The 20964-nt window shown below is 50.4% G+C and overlaps 1 protein-coding gene across 1 annotated transcript; it reads right to left on the bottom strand.

Moving 5' to 3' along the window:
- Nucleotides 1-5221: 5221 nt before the first annotated feature.
- FAAH (fatty acid amide hydrolase) lies at nt 5222-19986 on the bottom strand (the record flags this gene model as incomplete). Its single annotated transcript, XM_081056030.1, has 15 exons — nt 5222-5350; nt 6930-7075; nt 8630-8738; nt 9141-9180; nt 9942-9985; nt 10468-10567; nt 10851-10948; nt 11696-11821; nt 13204-13328; nt 13782-13822; nt 15033-15239; nt 15835-15968; nt 16290-16439; nt 16688-16801; nt 19804-19986. 15 exons carry the CDS (start codon nt 19984-19986, stop codon nt 5222-5224), a joined length of 1746 nt encoding a protein of 581 aa, XP_080912156.1.
- Nucleotides 19987-20964: the final 978 nt, after the last annotated feature.

Raw genomic sequence — 20964 nt, forward strand, 5'->3', positions numbered from 1 at the left:
CCCATCGTGGCCGCATAAAAGGTGACGGATGGTTAATGGGGGAGATAACGGGATTCATAAGGGAAATTTATCGGTCACTCTGGTGGTATAAATATGTTTATAGCAGACCAAGGGGAAATGAAGAAACCCCAATAAATCACTACGAAGCCACCAGCCACTAATAGGCCAGTGGCCGCAGGAACCCCAGCATTGGCGTTTGCAGACACCCCCTCTGGCTGCCCACTAATGGCATGGCGGGGGGCGGCAGACTTGTCAGACAGGACGCCCAGCCCACACCATGATGAGAACAAGGCCCCAGGGGCTGCCTCTGTGAGACCTGAGCTGTACTGCCCACTGTGTGGCCACCCCCTTAGTAGATTTGAGCCAGTCAGACTGGAAGGGCTGAGAGAACAGGGCAGAGGGTACATGGGCCAAGTCTGGGAGGCCCTATTGTGCAGGGCTCTGGAGTCTGACCTGGCTTCAAAACTTGACACTGCCGATTCCCAATCCCTGCCCCTCTTTGGGTTTCCTTGTCTGCAAAGTGACTTTACAACCTCAGAAAGCTGTTGGGAGGAAGAGATAATCCACTAATCATAGTGCTTAGCACCTTGTAAGCCTCAATAAATAGCAGCTGTTCTTCTTACCTTCCGCAAGATCTTTCCCACTTGGGAAAAGTGCTATGTAGATGTGAGACCATTCATATAAAAGAGATAGTAATGGATAGCATTCTCCCCATTTTATAGATAGGAACCTTAGGTTCAGAAGTTAAGAGGCTTGCCTAAGGTCACACAGCTAGAAGAGAAAGGCTCTGTTTGATTCCCAAGCCCAGACTTTTCCATCTGTGCCAGTTTAGACTGGCTCCTTCCTCAGAGTTCCTGGGATTCCCTGTCACCATCCCCTCCAGAAGAGGCCTAGGATTACATAAGAGGCCTAGGATTCCAGGGTTCCCGAAATACTAAGGACAAAGCCGTAGGGGTTCTGACAGCAACTTGCTAGTGCTGGTGAGCTATGCCTTAACTCCCCCCACCCATCCCTACCTTCCCTGCCCTGCTTTTCCCCTCCTCCCCACCCTGCTGCACAGCAAGAGCCTGACCTTGTTTCTATGATCTCACCCCAGCACCGAGGTCGCTTGATGCCTTCCATGTGGTCTACACAGAGTGCTTTACACTAGGCCTTTCCCTCCCAACTCTGGGCCTGGGTCACAGCCTCGGTCCAGGCAAAGGTCCCCTCTAGCCCAGCTCACTTCTTCATCCCTACATTCAACAACTATCTCAGCAGCTCCCTCTGGATACTGACCAATACTGACGTGGGTGGGCCAGGGCCTGCCCTTGTGGTACTTTCTGGTGAAGAAGTCAGGCCTGGATCATGGAATAGAATGGGGTGTGTGGTGAGGCGAAGGCAGGAACAGCAGCTGGGGAGGCCCCGAGTAGTCAAAGAATGAGTAGGAACCAGCAGGAAAAGCATTTCCAGAGAAGGGAACAGCTTGAGTGAGAGTCTGGGGGCAGACAGGACTTCCTGAGTCCACTGAGGCTGGTTTTGCCACTTCTCTCTCAATGCTGGGAGAGATTTCCCACATCAGGCTCTATCCTCACTGTGCCTGTTCCTCACCCCTTCTCCCTCTTCTCACCCCCACGTTGTTCATCTCAGTTCACATTGGACAGCCCTGCAGCCTGCACCCCAGTTTCCTGCCAGGACAGGCTTCTCTGCAAACTATGTTCCCCATCCTATTGACTACCTGAGCCCCAGATTTATCCCCTAGTGCTCCAGCCAGGAGTCCAGCACCCCTCAGCCCTGGAGGGCTAGGGTCCCTACACCCATACTTGGGGAGGGAAAACAGGGCCTTTGAAGTCCTGCGGTGGTAGGGGGGAGGCTTACCTCTACCAGCTGCTCTGGGGAGAGGAGGGACCCAAGCTGCTACCTTGGCCTGGTCTGATTCTCTGCGCGTTGCCCTAATCTCTCTCTCTCTCTCTCTCTCTCTCTCTCTCTCTCTCTCTCTCTCTCTCTCTCTCTCTCCCTCCCTCCCTCCCTCCCTCCCTCCCTCCCTCCCTCCCTCTCCCCTCCCCTCCCCTCTCCTCTCCTCTCCTCTTCTCTCCTTCCCGTCCCAGTTTCTCTCTGTGTGTCTCTGCGGGTCTCTGGCTCTCTCCCTCTCTCCCCTCGTCTCTCTCTCCAGGTCTCAGGCTCGGTCTCTCCCTGTCTCTCCCTCCAGAGGCCGGGCGGGAGAAATCGCTCCGTAAATAGGCGGATGGCCCGGGGCGCTCCGGGCGCAGACACTCGTTTTTAGAGCCGGTAATTGACTCCTTTCAGTTGATAATTCATGGCTTGCATATGCGCTTTAATGCGGGCGCCCAGGGAGGCGCGGCGGGCGGGGCGGCCCTTGCGCCGAGCCCGCGGCCGGGCGGCCAGGAAAGGAGTCGGACTCCGGGCGGGCTCCGGACGGGGCCGTCTGTATGTACGTCGGCGCACGGCAGGGGAGGGGGCGCCCCCGCGGGGGTCGGTCTCTCCGGCCCACCGGAGACCCGGCGGGGTGAGGAAATGGGAGTGTGGTGGGTGGGGTGGAGAGTTCGGGACAGTCCCTGCGCCGGCGGGGTGCTACGCCAGTTTAGGTGGACTGGCAGAGCCTTCTAAATGAATGGGGGGTGGAGGAGGCGAGACACGCAGACACCTCTTCCCCCTGCAGCCAAAGGGGAAACTGAGGCCCAGAAAGGAGATAGGTCTTGCCGGCATCCACAGCTCAGAAACAAGACCAGAACTGAAGACGCCCTCTTCCCGAGGGCCGTAGTCTGGGGCCTCAGTCCCAGCCTTAGAACAGCCCAGCCCTGGGAATTTTCCCGTTTATGAGCTAAATTCCTCCCCTGGAATGACCTACTCTATTGCTCTCAGACAGGCTGCCCCAGGGGGACCTGGCTCTTCTCAGTGAATGATGGACACAAACATACCCCTCTCGTGCCACAGCAAAGCCCAGGCTGGGTTGGGGTCCCAGGTCCTCTCTCACTTGGCCTTCACCTTCTGTAAATCTATCATCCTGAGGTTGTGGCAGATGTTATTATTCTTTCCATTTTACAGAAGAAACTGAGGCTTAGAGAATCTGGGAGACTCGCCCAAGGCTGCAGAGGAAGGCAGAGCCTGGATGTTTGCAGGCCCAGATCAAGCCTTCCCTTGTGGAAGCACTAGGAGTAGGAAGGGGAGAAGGAGGTGATGTCATGTCCCTGAAGGTCCTATGGGCACCCACACACAGGCCTCAGTGAGGTCCCTATGGCAAGGGACTCAGGAAGCCAGTGACCTGCCCACGGTCACACAGACCAGGGACTAATTTCGGCTGAAGATGGTGCTGTGAGGTAGTGAGAGGTTAGAGGTCAGTGCATGAGCTGCAGCTGGGGTTGGGGAGGAAGGCTGCTGTTGACCCCAAAGATGAGCTCAAGAGAAACCAGAGAAAGCCCAGTGGAGAGAGAAGTCTGGCCGAAGGTGGGCTAGACTTAGTGCTTTGGGCCGGTTGCTGCTTCCTCCCCATCCCCAATTTCACCCAAAAATAGAATTCCGCTCTCCATCGCCTAAGAAGTCAAAGCGCCCGGCTTATGCCTGTGTCCTAGGTCCATCTCCCCACTTTCTAGCTTCCCCACCTGCTCAATGGAGTTTGGACAAGGATCTGACTGGGAAAGTCCTGGTGACAGTCAATCTGAAAGCCTAAGGTGCAGTAATGTCTGCGCCATATGAAGCTCAATGTTGCCCCCTGGTGCCCAGACTGTTACAGCCAGTAAGTGGCAGGGAGAGGAGGCTGGAGGTAGAAAACCTGAACCTATTAGACTTGAGGTAGAAAGCCTGAACCTTTTAGACCACCTTCCTTCTAAAGGAGGAGGGAGCACAGAGCAGGAGCCCTATTAACACTGACTGAGGGAAAATCAGGAGGCTCCTTCTCAAGCAGAGGTCTCAGACTCTGTGGTAGAGCTTGGTGAGAGGTAGAGGCCATGGGGATGTCAACAGCCCTGTTCAACCTGCACTTGGACACCCCAGTGGTTTCTTCTATTTTAGGTGGAATCAGGACTGCCCTTCTGGGCTTCATCTTAGTTAAACTCAGGCATTTTTCTGCCTGAAATTATTACATCATTTGTGTTCAGAGGAGGTACTCAACAAATGTTGGATGGATGGATGAACTCCATTACTTTGCATTTAGATATTATCTCCAGAAGGTTTGTGCAAGGAGGTTTGTGCACTTAGTAAAGTGCAAGGAGGAATGGTTCATTAGTTTGCCTAGTTGACTGGAAGTAGGGCTACAAAGTGGAATGGGATAGGAGAAGCAGAAGTTTTCATGGGGGAGGACCTCAAGAGAGTTCAGATGAAGGGAAGGTCATGGGGGAGTTGGAGGGATCAAAGAAGGCTTCCTGGAAAAAGTGGCATTTGACACAGGGCTTGAAGGACAGAAGACAGTGATAACGTTCAGATGAAGGGAATGGTATGAACAGGGGCACAGAGGCAGAAGTGCAAGCTGCACTTGTACTGGCAAGAAGGCTCCAGTTTGAGGAAATGAGGGAGGCTGTGCTGTAGCAGAGCCAAGGCCAAGGACACTATGGAGGATCTCAGGAGGTGCTGTCTGGCCAAGAAATTAGCACTTTGTGGGCAAAGCACTAGACTGTGAGCTGAAGTCTGGGTCCCACCCAGCATCTAATCTGACTGGACATCACTCCCTCAGCCTTGCTCTCTGGAACTTTCTCTAGACAGCATTGGGAGCTATGGCAAGTTCTTGATCAGGGAAGTGCCTAGGAATCACAGGTCACAGAATAGTCAAATCATCAAATCTAACACTCTCAATTTGTAGATGAGAAAATGGAGATCCAGAGAGGTGAAGTAATTTGCCCAGCACAGCAGCCAGTGGAAGAACCAGGACTTGGACCCAGGTCTTCAGCCTCTTGGTTTGGGGCTCATTCTCTGCTGCAATCTTGGATGGCATGTGAAGGACTGAGCTGAAGAACAGCTGGAGGCAGAAGGCCACCGGGAGGCTACAGCCCCACCTAGATCAGAAACCACAAAGCTGGCCAAAAATGTTTATTGAGCCCTTCTCCCTACTCCCCATCTTGGACTGATCTGAATCCTGGGATTGAGCAGTCAGAGGGACTACAAAGAAAAGGAATCTGGTGGGCTTCCAGGAAGAGGAGATATAAGGCGGACATGATATTTATAAGAAGGAAGGGGCATTGGGAGCAGACTTGGATGAGAATGTAGGAAGGTCTCCAGGAGATGAAATGGCCCATCACTTGGGTTCCCTCTGGTTCTTGGTCAAGGTCTCCACCTCCTTCATGAACCGAAGACACAGCTCCTCTTCCCATGGCAAAGCAATGCACTGCACAGCTACTGGAAGTCCCAGGGATCCTCTCACTGCCTGAAGAGAGAGAGAGAGAGAGAGAGAGAGAGAGAGAGAGAGAGAGAGAGAGAGAGAGAGGAGAATATCAATCAGAGCCCACTTCCTGCTCACAGGCCCCTTGCCCAGCCTTCCTCACCTCCTGTATCCAAATATCTCATCCCCAATTTATATTAGGGTAGACATGTCCTGGATCTCAGAGTTCCAGGCTTCTTTAGCTCTCGGTGAAACATGGAAAAACTGTTCTGACTTTATTTGTCTACAATTCTCCAGGGTTAAGATGTAAAACTTGCTTCTCATGCAGAGAGCTGACTATATAAGGACAAAATATAAATGTTTCATCACAAAGGAAACATTTATCCACACAATATTCTTAGCAAGGGAAAGAAGAATGTGCAAATCCCTGATCCAGAGTCTGGTTACACTTCTGCAGTGGAAAGGGTGCCTTGACCCTAAACACAGGCCCAGGAACATGGGGGCTGAGCCTGAGTCCCTGCCATGAAATCCAAACATACTTGTAGGAATTTAAACATGTTTTCATTGCTTTATGATGATGACATCATACAAACCCTTATTTGCCTTTGTCTCTGGAGCCAGGTCACATGGCTTCAAGTCCTGGCTCTTCCATTTCAGTTGGTTATGAGGCTTTGGTCAAGTTTCTTAACCTGCCTGTGCCTCCATTTGCTCATTTGTAAAATCTCACAGAACAGTTATGGGATTTAATGAATATCAATCTATATCTCTCTATATATATATGTATGTATATAGAGAGAGATAGATATAGATATATAGATATCTCTCTCCATATATATATGGTTTTATATATACATATATATATATGGTTTTAAATATCTCCTGGAACAGAGTAAGAGCTCAAGACACATTAGATACTATCATTGTTGTTACTTTCTCACAATTTAGGTCAACAGTTCCACTTGGTAACTATAGTACTAAAATCAATTTCCAGAAAAAGTAAGTTACTTAATGGCTGACTCAGACACATGCATACTTTTCAGAATCAGTCTCTCTCTCCCTCTCTCTCTCACCCAAGTCAGGGTTGTTATTGTAGACCCTGTATTAAATAGGACCATGGAAATATTATTTCCTTTTGTTAAGCCACCTCTGAATTAGTAGTAGTAGCATTTATTGAACACTTCCCACATACAAAGCCTTATACTTCACTTTTTGGGGGAGTGGGGGTGGGGTTAACCTTTAACATAACCCTGCAAGGTCGATTCTTTTAATTCCCGTTTTTTCTGGCAAAGGAACTGAGGCCCAGAGAGGGGCATTGTCCAGTCCAGTTATACAATAAGCTCCTAACCAGGAACCTCTGTCCTGCTCCACCTTCCTTGCCTCTGGAATCTACCTTGCCTACAGAGGTGTCAAGAAGACCAGTGTTTTTGTCTTCTCCCCTGACAAGGACAGAGGCTGACTTGGAGGTGAAATGGTCTGTCCTCAGGGATGGGGGAAACGGTAGGAGAAGAAATAAAGGATAAACACTGGGAATGCCCGGCCCCACCCCATTACACCCCCACCCGTCCACTGGGATTGAGGCAAGAACCAATCCTGGTCTGAGCCCTCGGAGGAGAGGGAACCTTACCTCCGAGAAACTTCTGTCATAACTATCTCCGTAGTATCCCTTGTAGAAGGTCAGTTCCTCCTCGTCCTGTGCTGTAACGGTGGTGACCGGCACCACGCCGGCAGGGAAGTTCAACAGGTTGAACAGGGTGGTGTAAGAGGTGCTCTCTGTAGGAAGATCCAGGTAAGCCCAGGAAATCAACTCCGACTCAGGTTGGGGGAAAAAAATGTGGGTAAGCGCCCCCTCGGGGCTTTCCTCGGAACTGCAGCCCTTTGGGCTCGCAATAGCCAGTTCAGTGCGGGGAGTGGCCTGACAACTGCCTCTGCCTCTCCCCACGGGTGGAGGGAAGGAGAATTAGAATTGTCTAAGCCTATCTCAGTGCCAGGCACGGTACTGGCCTCTCTGTATTGCTGATTCTTTGAATCCTCTCCACCCCTGTGATGTGGGGATTACTATTCCCTGAGTACAAATGAGGAAACAGAGGTGGCAGACAGATTAGGTAGCTTTTCACAGACTACACAGCTGGTGGGTGGCAGAGGATTCAGCCCATGCCTTCCAGTACACTGGGCTCCAAGATAGCTGGCGTATGCAGTGCAACCCTCAACTGAAAAGGCAGCTCCATTGCAGCAGCCGCCTGTGTTCAGGAAGTGAGCATCAAAGAAGTGGCAGTGATGTTGACAGGGAACATCAGAGTAGAGCCAGGTGTGGAATGTGCCTTTGGGCAGCCACTGTGGGGGGATCCAGGGGAGAGGAGTCCAGGCTTGAGGTGGGTTTTCATTCTGCATTGACATCACCTCTGAGACTTGCACCTGTGCTGGGCATGGGACCCAGCGATGCCTCAGACACTGCCCTCAGATATTGCCCTGTGCTGAGGCCTGCATTTCAGGTAAGACACCTTTAGAAGTGGGGCAGCAGAAAGCATGTTACTAGTGAATAGATATGCTAAGTGAAAGAAGCTAGACACAAGCCTCATACTTTATGATTCCATTTATATGAAATCCTAGAAAAGGCACAAGTATAGTGACAGAAAGAAGATCAGTGCTTGTGGTAGGTAGGGGTAGGGTGAACTGCAAAGAGACATGAGAGAAATTTGGTGGGTGATGGAAATATTCTATATTTTGATTATAATGGGGGTTATACAACTATATACATTTTTAAAAACTCATCAAATTGCACTCTGAAAATTGGTGAATTTTATTGCATGTAAGTTATACAGATGGTCCCCCAACTTAATGATGGTTTGACTTAATGATTTTTCAACTTTACGTGAGAAAATGATACACATTCAGTGAAAACCAGCTAGACTAAGCTATGATGTTCACTAGGTTAAATGCATTTTTCAACTTAGATATTTTCAACTACGATGGGTTTATTGAAACAAACCCCATCTTAAGTCAAGGAGTGTCTGTACTTTAATAAAGTTCATTTTTAAAGTGAATGGAAATTGAGAGCGGCTGATAACAGGCACAAGGTTTCTTTTAGGGTGATGAAAATGTTCTGGAATTTGATAGTGGTGGTGGTTGCAAAACATTCTGAACATACTAAAAACCATTGAATTGTACACTTTAAAATGGTGAATTACTGTTATCTGAATTTTATCACAATTTAAGAAAAAAATTTTAAGTGAATAAAAACAAAGGTCAAGGACATAGAGGCTGTGGCAGGGCTCAGAAATTCCGGATTCCCAGTCTCAACCTCACCAGCACCCAGTGCCCTCTCACCTCCTGCTTTGGCAGGATAGCCTATATAGAAGGCAGGGTCCAGAGCTGGCACCAGCAACACATCCAGGTCCAAGGACCTCCACTTGGCTATGAACTCTTGCCGATATTCCTGCAGGGACAATAGAGGCAGGAGAGGTAAGACTGGCAGAGGTCACTGTTTGCAGGACAAGGTCAGGTGCTGCCAGGCTGAGTCAGGTTAGACACCAGGAACAATTCCCAAGCTATGAGATACAGACTGAGATATCTGGGGAGGTCAGGGTCTTCCCAAGGGCTAAGATGAAAGGATGAGAAGGGGAGTCTCAGCCTGTAGTGATTTGGGGACAGCATATCATCCTGGCCCTAGGGAAATGGACTACATTAACCTCCTAGGTCACCAAGCTTTCCCACAAGGTCTAGCCAGGCCTCCCCTGCAGGCCAGGACAAAGCTCTGTCCCCTGTCTGGCCACTCCTGTCACCACCCATGTCTCTGTTGCTCCAGCAGTCCCTCGACATGTTGCCAGACATACATCACCTCCACTGCTGTGTGCTGCTCCCACAGTTTCTTGGGTGTCCTGCGGGAATGAGGAAGACTCTGAAAAGTCTAAAGGTCAGCATAGAAGGACCCCCTTTTATACAAATGGGACATAATACTCAAGAGGCAGGGCCTGGCCTCAGTGCAGGCTGCAATCATCTGGTGGGCTGGGAATGACCCTGTGTCTTGTCCCCTGGCCAAGACACCTTGCCTGTCCAACATTCCCAAGAGTACATATCCTCTAGTCAATGCCCCACCATTACCACCAGCCACGGGAACTCTCAGGGTCCCCCCAAAACTACAGGTTCTTTCCCTAACCTGTGAGGCCCCACGTCAACCCTCAGGCTACTCCATCCCCAATTCCAACCAGCACCTCAACTCCAAGTCCCACCAGGCCAAGCCCAACAGCAAACCCAAGCTGAAACCATAATCCTCTCCCAACCACAACCCGACCCCAGTTCCAAACTTAACCCCAATTTAACTCAAACCAATTTCAACCCCAGCCCAAACCTATCTTCAGCTCAGACCCAACCTTTACCCTATCCTAACCCAATTCTAACCTGAACTCAGAGCTTAACTCCAATCAAACCCCAACCCCAAACCAGCCCCAATCCCAACCCCCCTCAAAAGTCTAAATTTAACTCAGTCTCAGGCATGACCCTAAAACCCTAATTAGATCCCAAAGTCTAAATAGCCCTCGCCCCCAGTGGATGCCAACTCTAACTACATGCCCCTCACTCAATTACCACCACCCCATGGAAAACTCTTGTGACCTGAACCTGAGGAGATTCCATCACTCACCCTACTCCACGAAACATTTCCAGTTGCTGGCTAACTCGGGGCTCCTAGAGGTGGGGCGAGAGGGGAACACCAACTTCAGAAACCACAGGTCAATACCAACCTGCTCAGAACGGGGGTCCAGCAAGAGCAACTCTGCTCAGTACACTGACATGGAGCCCCCCACTCCTCCACAAGCCCCCACCCCACCGCGCCAAGCCCTGAAGCACCTCCAAGGCCCCTTTCCCTCTCTCTAAATCCCCTTCCCTCCCTCTGAAAACTCTTCCTCTCTCTGTGATGCCCAACCCCTCTCAGAGCCTCTCTGAAGCCCTCCCCTTCTCTGAGAGCTCTTTTCTCTTCTGGCCCCCACCCCCCTCTTTCAGTTCCTCTTCCCCTTGAACCTATCTGTGAGCTACCACCATTTTCTGGGCCTCATCCTCCTTTCTAATCCTACCACCCCCTATATTAGTCCCCCCTCCCCTTTCTGAGCCCCTTCCTCTCTGGGCCCCTCCCCACTCTGAATCCCTCCCCATCCTGGGCCCACACTCACTATGTACTTCAGGATCCAGGAAAAGAAACACTTGAGTGGGTCTGGCAGGCGGAGCACGCTGACCAACCCCTTAACGCTGGGGTCCACAATGTCCCCCTTCCTGAAGACAGCAGTTACCGCTTTTCAGCCATCAACTGGCTCCACACCCATCCAACTCGCCCTCCATAGATAAGCCATGGAGGGAGATCAGACCCCCAAAAAACACTTCTGTTCCCACAGCCACCCCCCTTGGAACATGTGCATCCTGAAGATGAGGCCTGAGTAGGTGGCTTGCTGCTTATGGCCACATAATTACTCATTGGCATCACGTCTGCCCAGGCCCACCGTTCCCCTCCCCCACTCCATTTCCACCATGCTCCACATCCGAGTCCCAACAAACGTACAGCTTCTCAAGAAGGGTAGCTCCTCCATCAGCAAACCCACTGCTTGTGTACAGATGTTGTATCGCATACTCTATACGGGGGATGGAGAAGGGGATGACCTGGGGGGACAGAGACTAAGTCAGGGCCTGGAGCTTCTCCCACTCAAACCTGTTTTCTCCCCACACCCTTCAGGATTTAAAGAGAGGATACCACAGCACCCCATCTTTGTCCACCTCAGCTCCTCAGCACAATATTGGAGCACTGTGGGTGGGTGCCATGACCACTCTCTCACCTCCCACACAGAGATGTGATGGGAATTCGAGCAGCCCTCATTTCCTGCCTCCTCTACTATGATCCAGGCCCATGCCAAGTGCTTTACATATGTGAGCTCATTTAATCTTCACAGCTGCCCCATGTGGTAGAAAACTGAGGCTCGGGGGTTAAGAGATGACCCAAGATCACATAGTAGTGTGTAGCCAACCAGCAATTCTCAAAGGAGAGGCAGGGCTAGGACAAACCACTGGGGCTGAGAGGCAAGGGAGGGGCATTTTGAGGACAGAGACCTCTTTATAACCATTTGATGGAGACAACAGAAACTCAGCTATAGAAATTATAGGAGTGAGTCCCTGAGTCCCTACCACTAAACGGGGGAGGCACAAAATCTTGATGCCTTCCTCACAGGGTAGGGCCCACTCTACCCCTGTGTTGACCCCATCCATCTTCTCCAGAAAGCTTAGTGGAAACAAAATGATCTCAGCAGCCAAGACTCAGATATAACTTCCTTTTTTTCCAAGAATAGTCCAGCCACACATCCTCATTAGTCCAGCCCCCTCCCCCATGCCACTCCCAACTCTAAGTAAGCCTACCTGATGTCCTGCATCCTGGAGCAGACTGGAAGTGAGCCTCACGGCTCTGGCCATGCTAGGAGATGGTTGGGTAAAGCCATCTGATTCATAGTAGCCAATTCGAAGGGGCTGGTTACTGGTGTATATCTGGGGGCAAGAGGGGTTGGGTGGGGCTCTGAGGAGAGATTGAGCTGGGGACAAGTTGACCTCACTCTCTCCAGGAGCCAGACTTGCAGGCCGGGGCCTTGGGCCCCAGCTGTTTCTACCCTGGGGGATCCACAAAGGCTCCCCTTGAGCCCTTTGGATCCTCCCTGTATATTTTCCAAGCTCTGGAGGCACTTTCTAGGTCCTCTGGAGAAATCTCTGAAAGAACAATAAATGGGTGAGGGTGTGAGTGATTGCATGGATGGAGTGGATAGGTAGATAGATGGTAGATAGATTCATGAATGAGTGGGTGGATGTATGAGAGTTGAATGGGTGGGCAGAGGGTTAAATGGATAGATGAGTGGGTGGATGAATGGATAGTTGGAGTTGAGTGGGTGGGCAGGTGAGTAAGTAGATGAATAAATGCAAATATTTTTAAGCTAAAGGACTGTCAGGATGCTGGTGGGAATGTAAATTGGTACAATCACTATGGAAAACAGTATGGGGGTTCCTCAAAAAATTAAGAATAGAATTACCATATGAACCAGCAATCCCTTTTCTGGGTATCTACCCCAAAATCTGAAAACATTTATCCATAAAGATATATGTACCCCTATGTTCACTGCAGTATTATTCACAGTGGCCAAGACATGGAAACAATCAAAGTGTCCTTCAATAGATGACTGAATAAAGAAGATGTGGTACATATACAATGGAATATTACTCAGCCAAGAGAAAAGATGACATACAGCCATTTGCATCCATGTGGATGGATCTTGAGATTATCATGCTAAGCAAAATAGAAAAAGTCAAGAAAAAGTCAAGAACCACAAGATTTCACTCATATGTGACATATAAAACTGAAAGCAACAAACAAACAAACAAAACTCATTGACACAAACAGCAATATGGTGGTTACCAGAGGGAACAAGGGAGGGGGAGGAGTTAGAAGAGGGTAAAGGGGGTCAGATATATGGTGACAGACGGAGACTTGACTTTGGGTGGTGAACACAGAATGCAATATACAGGTGATGTATTATAGAATGGTACACTCAAAATCTATATAATTTTCTTAACCAATGTCGCCAAAAATACATTTAATAAAATTTGTTGGGAAAAAAAAAGAACTGTCAGGAGAGGATGAGGATGGCGAGATCAGTAACAGTGCATCATAGATGGCAGACAATGATCACAGGTTGGTTGTATTAATACCAAGATGTGTGTAGGGAGTTGAACACGACTGAGCATGAGGGCTTCTTGCTCAGTGCATCTTGGGCTGGGAAAGGAGGTCTTCAGAGGGTTGGTCAGATGGCAGACAGGTCAGTGAGGACTGAGGGGAGGGGAGAGGAAGGAGCCCTGTAGGCCTGCTCATCTACCTAGCTCACCTCTTCCCTGAAGGGCATGGAAGGCACAGTGGGGTCCAGTCGGTGCATATCTTCACTCAGCAGGGCTTTCATGCACAGCACCAGACTGTCTATATCCCGGGCCATGGGGCCAGCCACAGAGGTCACTGCACAGGAAAGAGGGGACAGAGGCAGGTACCGCTCATCCTTTCTGCTCTGGGGACTCCCACTACCTGGCCTCCGATGGTGGGGCACAGGGCCATGATCAGGACCATAGGAAGAGTTCCTGGGGCCATCCTAGGTCAGGAGTCGAGGACAGGTGAAGAGCTGGTAAACTTGCCAAAGCAGCTCTGGTGCCTAGAGGGAGAATCTCATCTGGGGCAAAACATCAAGAGAACAATAGGAGAGCTAAAAGTGAGATAACAGGAAGCTTCTCAGTGGGGCAAGAATCACTGGACTAGGGGAGGCCAGGTGGAAGCCATGCAGTCACTTCTCCCAGATACCTTTATCACCAGTGGGGCAATCTGTCTGAGATGGGGGCTGAGTAAAATGTCCTTGAGAGAAGGGCTGGCAGGTTTGTCTTGGAATAGGTGTGGCCACAGGTACAGACATGAGCTTACCTGATTTCTTGCCCTTCACAGCAGCGGCAATTCCAGAGTAGCTGCAAAACCCCACCCACCCAGAGCCAACTCAGCACCTGAAGGGCAGGGCCTGCTTGGGTGCCAAGGAGGCTTAAGCACCCAGCCAATGCACTCCCCCAGGGCTCAGCACACAGGAATAGGAGCTGCTTCAACCTTCCCATGACTCACTACTGCCCGTAGCACAAATTCTAATCTCTTTGACTGCCCTTCAAGTTTCTAAAGTATCAACTTCCATAGCTTCCCCTTCTAACCTTCCATGCACACATATTGCTCCAGACAAAGTAAGTTGCTTACAGTTGCAGTCTTCTAGCCTCCATACCATCTCTACATGTCTATCCTTCAAAACCAAGCTCAAATGCTGCCTCCTCTAGGAAGCCTTCCCTTTCCTTGCTCTGCCTCTGAAAGTTTAAAATCTACGCTTTTAATAAATCTCTGTTGAAAAAAATGTTGGCTTCATCCTGTGAGTTCCCACAAATTTAGACCCTCTCTTAGAGCCTAGATCTCTTTCTGACTAAGTCATTTGAATATGTAAGAGCACAACAGAAGCAGGGGCTGGGTCTGAGAATGTTCTGTGTCTCCAGCACAGGGGTCACCACAGGCAAGGTACTCAGAGTGGGGATGAAAGATGGGTGGATGGATGAATGGAAGCAAATATGGATTAATGGATGGCTAGATGAGTGGATGGATGATTAAGGGAATGAATAAACAAATGGAAGGAAGGATGTGTGTAAGTTTTACAAAGGCTGGGGTATTTGTTCATTTTTCATTGATATATCCCAAATACCTAGCATACAGTATCTGGCACAGAGTAAACACTCAATAAATATTTGTTAAATAAACTAAATGGTAAATGAATGGTGAAATGGATGGATGGAGACTGGGATGACTACATGAGTGGATAAATGGATGAAGAATGGATAGATGGATAAATGGATGAATTGATGAATGAATAATAGAAAGGATACATAAATGAATAGATGTGCAGATGACTAAATTAATGAATGAATGGAAGTTCTATTCCACTGCCACCTATACCAACCATGGTATGTTTAGCTGTGGCTGAGGCAGGAGTTATTTGAAACCCTCCTATCTTCGCCCACTTCCCCTAATACTAATCTGAGTGAGTGAGAGTTAATGTGTGGACCAGTTCCCTGTGCTCCCCCAGACTCCTAGTTCCTCTAGGCTGGGCTGAGCTTCCCCGACCCCCACCCCAGCACAACTACTGAGTACCTGAGGCGGTATCCTGTGGTCCGGAGGCCATAGACACCGCAAAAGCTGGCTGGTATGCGGACGCTGCCACCTACGTCAGTACCCATTCCCAGGATGGAACCCCCTTTAGCCAGCAGAGCTCCTTCACCCCCAGTGGAGCCCCCAGGGGTCTTCTTTAAGTTCAAAGGGTTCAGAGTCTGTCCATATATGGGGTTGCTGCAGTCAAAGCTGAGGAAAGCAGAAGAAAAGGGGCTGAGAGATGAAAGTTTAATTGGGGAAGACTTCCTGTTCCCAGTTTAGAGGCTGACCAACCTCAGGAGTCAACACCTCCAGGGCTGCCTCAGCTCATGAGCTCCTTCCTGCGGCTGAGACCTGCTGGCCTCCTTTTTGGCTGAGGTGAGGGGCCGCTGCTATGGGAAAGACCCAGAGCAGATACCAATCACACCTCCTAAAATAAGGAGCAAGGAGCCCACAGCTCTGGTGTCATAACTGGGAACAGGTTCCTCACAAAACTGGATACACTAAAAGCAGAGTGGGGAAGAGAAAGATTAGGGGATGAGAAGAACAATGAGAGACTGAAGCTTGTATAGAAACAGAGCTGTAACTCTTCAAAGCCTCAGAGCCTGAAGGTCCTTAGAGACCATGGCACCCACACATAAGGAGGAAACCAAGGCTCAGAGGACAGAAAGACTTGCCCCAGAACCTCGGTCCTTGAGGTCTGCATGACTGGCTCCTACCCCACCCTCTGCTCTGAATCAGGACTTGAAGTTGCTGTTTCAGTCCTTGGGACCAGCCCCAAGCCCCAGCCTGCCGCCTCAGAGACCTGAGTAGCGTCTGGGGGATGTTGGTCTTAACGAAGGGAATGGCTCCCTGGGCCTTCAGCACTTTCACTATGACCCCGTCCTTGGCCGCCGGCTTCTCCAAGAACTGGGCCAGGCCGCACGTAGAGTCATGGCCCTGCAAGGAAGTGACATTAACTTCAGTCTGTTGGGGTCAGCAATCACCCAATGGACAGACTCTCATGCCTCACTCCACCCCCAAGCACATCCATCCTCATGCCCTAAGACGTAAGCATTGCACCATTAGGATGAGCCATGGGTGGCCAAAGAACATGGTGGTTAAGAGTTTGGGTTTGGGAGCCCGACTGCCGGGTTCAGTCCCAGTGGCCACTTCCTAGCTGTGTACCCCGGATTAAGTAACTTGCTCCCTGTGACACACTCAGATGCTCACAGGCTCAGTGGTATGTGTGCACTCACACACGTACAGCCCAGAGCTCACCTTGCAGTCAAAGAGGTCCTTGAGGCTTACGGGGACCCCATAGAGAAGGCCTCTCTCACTCTTCTTCAGCTTCTTCAATGCCTGCAGTTGCTCCTCACATTCCCCCAGGAAATCCGTCAGGCAGTTCACCTCCCCATGCACCTTTAGCGCCTGAGTAACATTGAGGGAGATCAGGTAAGGGCTCGGGGTGAGGCCAGGGACAGAACACTAAGTCACCCCAGCCTGTCAGAGCAGAATGGAAGTGATAGATGACTGTGCCATGTGCCACCTCCCAAGCTACCTGCATCACTAAAGTTACATCTGTCCCCCAACTCCTCTAAATAGAATAATAAGAGGTGACAGCCCCCACTCCAGCCCAGAGACAGGTTTGGTTCCTGCCCCTGGCCCCTGATCCCCACCTCCTCTAAGTAGCTACAGAGGACACTCTCCAAACTCAATTCTTCAGTCCGCAGCTTCTGGGCCAGCTTCACAAGGGGCAGTTCCAGGATGGCCTTGGGGTCCAGGCTTGGCTCCTGAGGAGATGAGGTGGTACGGGCAGATATCAAAAACTGTTCCACTCAGGCCCACTCCCACACACTAAACACACCACCCCACATACTCCATTGGACACAATGGACACTCCATTGACCATTCTCTTAGCCATACATACTGCCAATAGACGGTTCTGCCTCTTTCATATCTCCCACCCCTGACTCCCTGGCCTCCTTCCTGCCTAGAACCTTCTCTGTCTCTCAGTTTTCTCAACAACCTCCTCACTGGCCTCCCTGCCTCTAGCTGAGCTTGCGCCCTCCACAACTAGACTGAAGGACAACAACTTGACTTGGAGCTGATGGGCCCTGGAGAAACACACTGTTCCCCAGTATTCCCCAGTTACAAATTAGTCATGGGGATGTAAAGTATAACATGGAATATGGTCAATAATATTGTAATAACTATGTATGGTGTCAGCTGGGTACTAGATTTATCAGTGTTCACTTCATAAGTTATATAAATGTCTAATCACTATGTTGTACACCTGAAATTAATATAATATTGTATGTCAACTGTAATTGAAAAATAAAAAATTATTTTAAAAAGTTGAGCCTCAACTTGTATCAATTTTAAGCCATTTTAATACACAGTTTAGTTTAGAACAAATCACTCCCTTCTGCTGAGTCCCATCGCTCCATGGATATCTGACCTCCACACTCAACTGGTGGTGCCTCCTATCATGGTTTGAAAATCAAAGAAAATATATTTTAAGGTTTTTAATAAATTGATTTATTATTAATATTTCCAAAGTGGCGGTTAAATATGTTTAATATTATAAAAACCCTCAACCCTCAGGGCAGCAGATTTCCCCAAGGTGACCAGAGCCTCCTGGCCAGCAGGCTTCAGCCATGAGCAGCTTGTCTGTTTACCACAGTGGACCCTACAAATATTTTCTATGTGTTCTATAGAAACATTGCCTTATTTCAGGCTTTTCTCTGTCTGGTGCCACCTATCTTATTCATTCCTCCTTGTGGAAAACTCCTATACATCCTGCAAGGCTCAGCTCCGTCGCCACTTCTCTTTAAAACCTTCTCCACATGACCTGCTGCAGACAGAGCAAATCACCCTTCCTGCCAAGTCCCACAGCTCCACGGGCTTTGCCACGCTGAGCTGAGACGTTTCCCCTGATGGTTGGCACAGCTCTGGTTCCGCTACACTCCCCACCCAGATGGAAAGCATTTTTAAGGCAAGTCTGAGTCAGATGTCAACTTCACCTTTATGATGAATGTGTGCTTAGGGTCCAGCAGAAGGCAAGACCCAGAGGAGCCCTCTGTGAAATTTTGCTAAACTGAACTAAATTGGATTTGAACCCTGTGAGGGTTTGACCTATGTTTCAGCCTTCCCCCCTCTCTGGGACATAAAGGTGGACCCCTGAGACCTTAAGGGTATCCCTGGCAGAGGAGTGACCTGACTGGGAAGGTGCCCAGAACAGACCATATAGCTTTGTTGGGGAGAGAATAAGGAGGCCTGGAGACGCCATGGGTGATCTCACCCCAACTCCCTCCACTCCTCCAGCCAACCAGACACACACAGCCCCACCAGGTACCCAGACCAATATCTACATATTCCAGACGCCCACCTGTATCCATCCAGATGCCCCCCCACACACAGAACCAGATGTCCTCAGACACAAGACCACACATGTACACACTCAACCAAACATTCAGACCCAAACCAGCCACACATAACTAGATGTATATACTCCAACCAGTAATATGACGTATACGCCCAGCCAGCCACACCTACCACAGGCACCGGACCACACAAGCAGCCCAAAGCCCGGTGCATACCTAACAAGCACACAGCACACGCCAGCAGGAGGCACACACAAGCAGGCCCTGGTGTTGGCAGTAAAGGAAACAGCTGAGCACGCACACAGACAGGGCCTCCACACGCGTGCAGGCAGCCTCTCCATCACACCCATTCGCAGCAGCAACCCCATTAGCCCAGATTTTCTCCACGTCAACCATGGAGGGGCAGCTGCTCTCTAGGGGCAGATTGATTTATCCAACTAATTAGCCCCAATTAATATTAATACACATTCTCAGGAACTGCAGCAGTTTGGGCAGAGAAGCTGCCCACTGGGGCCATCAATCACCATCTGGGGACGGCAGAGGACACTCAGGAACTCCAGAGCACGGGGACAGCACCTCAGGCACTCTCCCCAACCCCCACGCCGGGACTCCCAGAGGGAATCCGCCACCATCAACCAAAGTTGGCGACCCTAAGATACTGTGAACCTACCCCTCCATGAGCAGTCAGGGAGCGCAAGGCCCAGAAGAGGGCTGTCACAGCCCGCAGGCGCAGTGCGAGGTTGTCTCCTTACGCCTTCTTCCCACCCTCCTCTGCTACTCTAGGCACGCTTTGCTGACACACCACGGCTCAGTCACTTCACCTGTGAATCCCAGCCCTGCCCCAATGGCTATCTCAATGCCTTGAAATAGCCCTATCCAGGCTGTCAAAGCCCCCTTTTAAGTCACACAGCTCCCTGGGAGGACCCCATCTCCAGTGACTCCTCGTGCTTCACATCTGTCAGGTGTTCAGTAAACATTTGCAGAATCCACTGGGGTGGGGGATGGGAAGGAGAACGTGTAAACCAGGGTTCCTGTCTCAGTGGGGTTTGGGGTTACTCAGGGACTGAAGGAGGCCTGGCTAGCCTCCTGCCTTGAATTCCTCCATCAATATATTTTATTTTAACAAATAAACTAAGTGCATACCCACCATGTTGCTGAGCCATGTGCGGGGCACTGGGAGAACAGAGAAAGCACATTGCCCCCCACCCCAAGGGGCTCTAAGGACATAGATGGAGAGGAACTGACAACGACACAAAGAACTAGTGTGGGGGGACCTGGAGTGGGGGACTCTCCACCTGAGCCCCTGTCTTCTGAAGGGGATGGGGCAATGGGAGGGGTATGTCTTGAGGAGGGGTATGTCTACCTGTTGGGATTGAGGCTGGAGGCTTCAGGGATTGATGTCCACTCACCTGCTGCCGGAGACGCTGTGCCAGGGCTGCCATCTGCTGGAGCGCCAGCTCCCTACGTTTCTGTGCCCTAGGGATCTTGTTCCTTGCTGGAGCATGCTCCCAGAAAAACAGGGCAGCCCCCATCAGGACCAACAACAGTAGCCCGACCGGGAGGTAAAGCAGCCAAGCAGTCGCAGGCATCATGAGGTCTATGTGGCTGTATCAACTGCTTCCTCAAGGTTCCGTCCTATTTATTTGTCAGCCACATTGCCAGAGTACCCTCCCACATCTGACCCTGGTGTGGGAAAATGCAGCCTTCTCCCAGCTGGTTTTCACCCCACCGGGACTTCCTGGGGACAAACAGCCCTGTCCCTCAGGCTATGTAGAGGAGGAAGATTCAGCAGAGACAAGCTTGCAGATGGGCAGGGAACCAGGCTGTGGTCATATCTCCTTCTCATCCTCCTCCCCCATCCCACCCCTCAGAACCCTAGCACCCTAGTCTGATTCCTGCCAGCTCCTGTTGCTTTCAGAATAATTGCCAACCCCCTTAATATGGCTCACAGGCCACATGGAGGTGGACTGAACAGGCCATGTGTGCCTAGAGTTAGCAGCTCACTCTGGGGGATGTCTGGAGCCCAGGCTGAAAAGAAAGGAAGAGACACCTGGGGGAGCAGGCAGGGCCCAGAGGGCATCCACCCCAGGGGAGATGATGCAAGGAAGTGAAGACTGTGTAAGGCAAGGATAGCCCTCACCCTTGCCCCTGACATCCCAGCTGGGTTTCCATTCCTGACTCCCAAAGCAAGGCCGCTCCTGATCCTGGGATCCTAGCCTGCCAGTCTATTGGTTCTCCCTTCCAGACTCATCCATTTCCTCTTTGGACCAGGAGCACTCTATGGGCATGGAGGGCAGTGGAGAGAAGGAGTCTGGAGTGAGGGGAAGGGAGGATGTGGAGGTGACTTCCTGGAGGAAAGGCAGGAAAGATGGGGAAGCTATGAAACAGACAGCAGGGACTTGGTTTGTGAGCCCTTCTACTCTTCTTATTTTATTTGTTTGTTTGTTTGTTTGTTTATAAATAAGGCGCAGCTCACAGTGGCCCATGAATGGGCTCACAGTGGCCCATCCATGGGGATCGAACGGGCAACCTTGGTGTTATCAGCACCACGCTCTAACCAACTCAGCCAA

This window comes from Rhinolophus hipposideros (assembly GCF_964194185.1).
Source record: "Rhinolophus hipposideros genome assembly, chromosome: 8".
Classification (NCBI taxonomy): Eukaryota; Metazoa; Chordata; class Mammalia; order Chiroptera; family Rhinolophidae; genus Rhinolophus; species Rhinolophus hipposideros.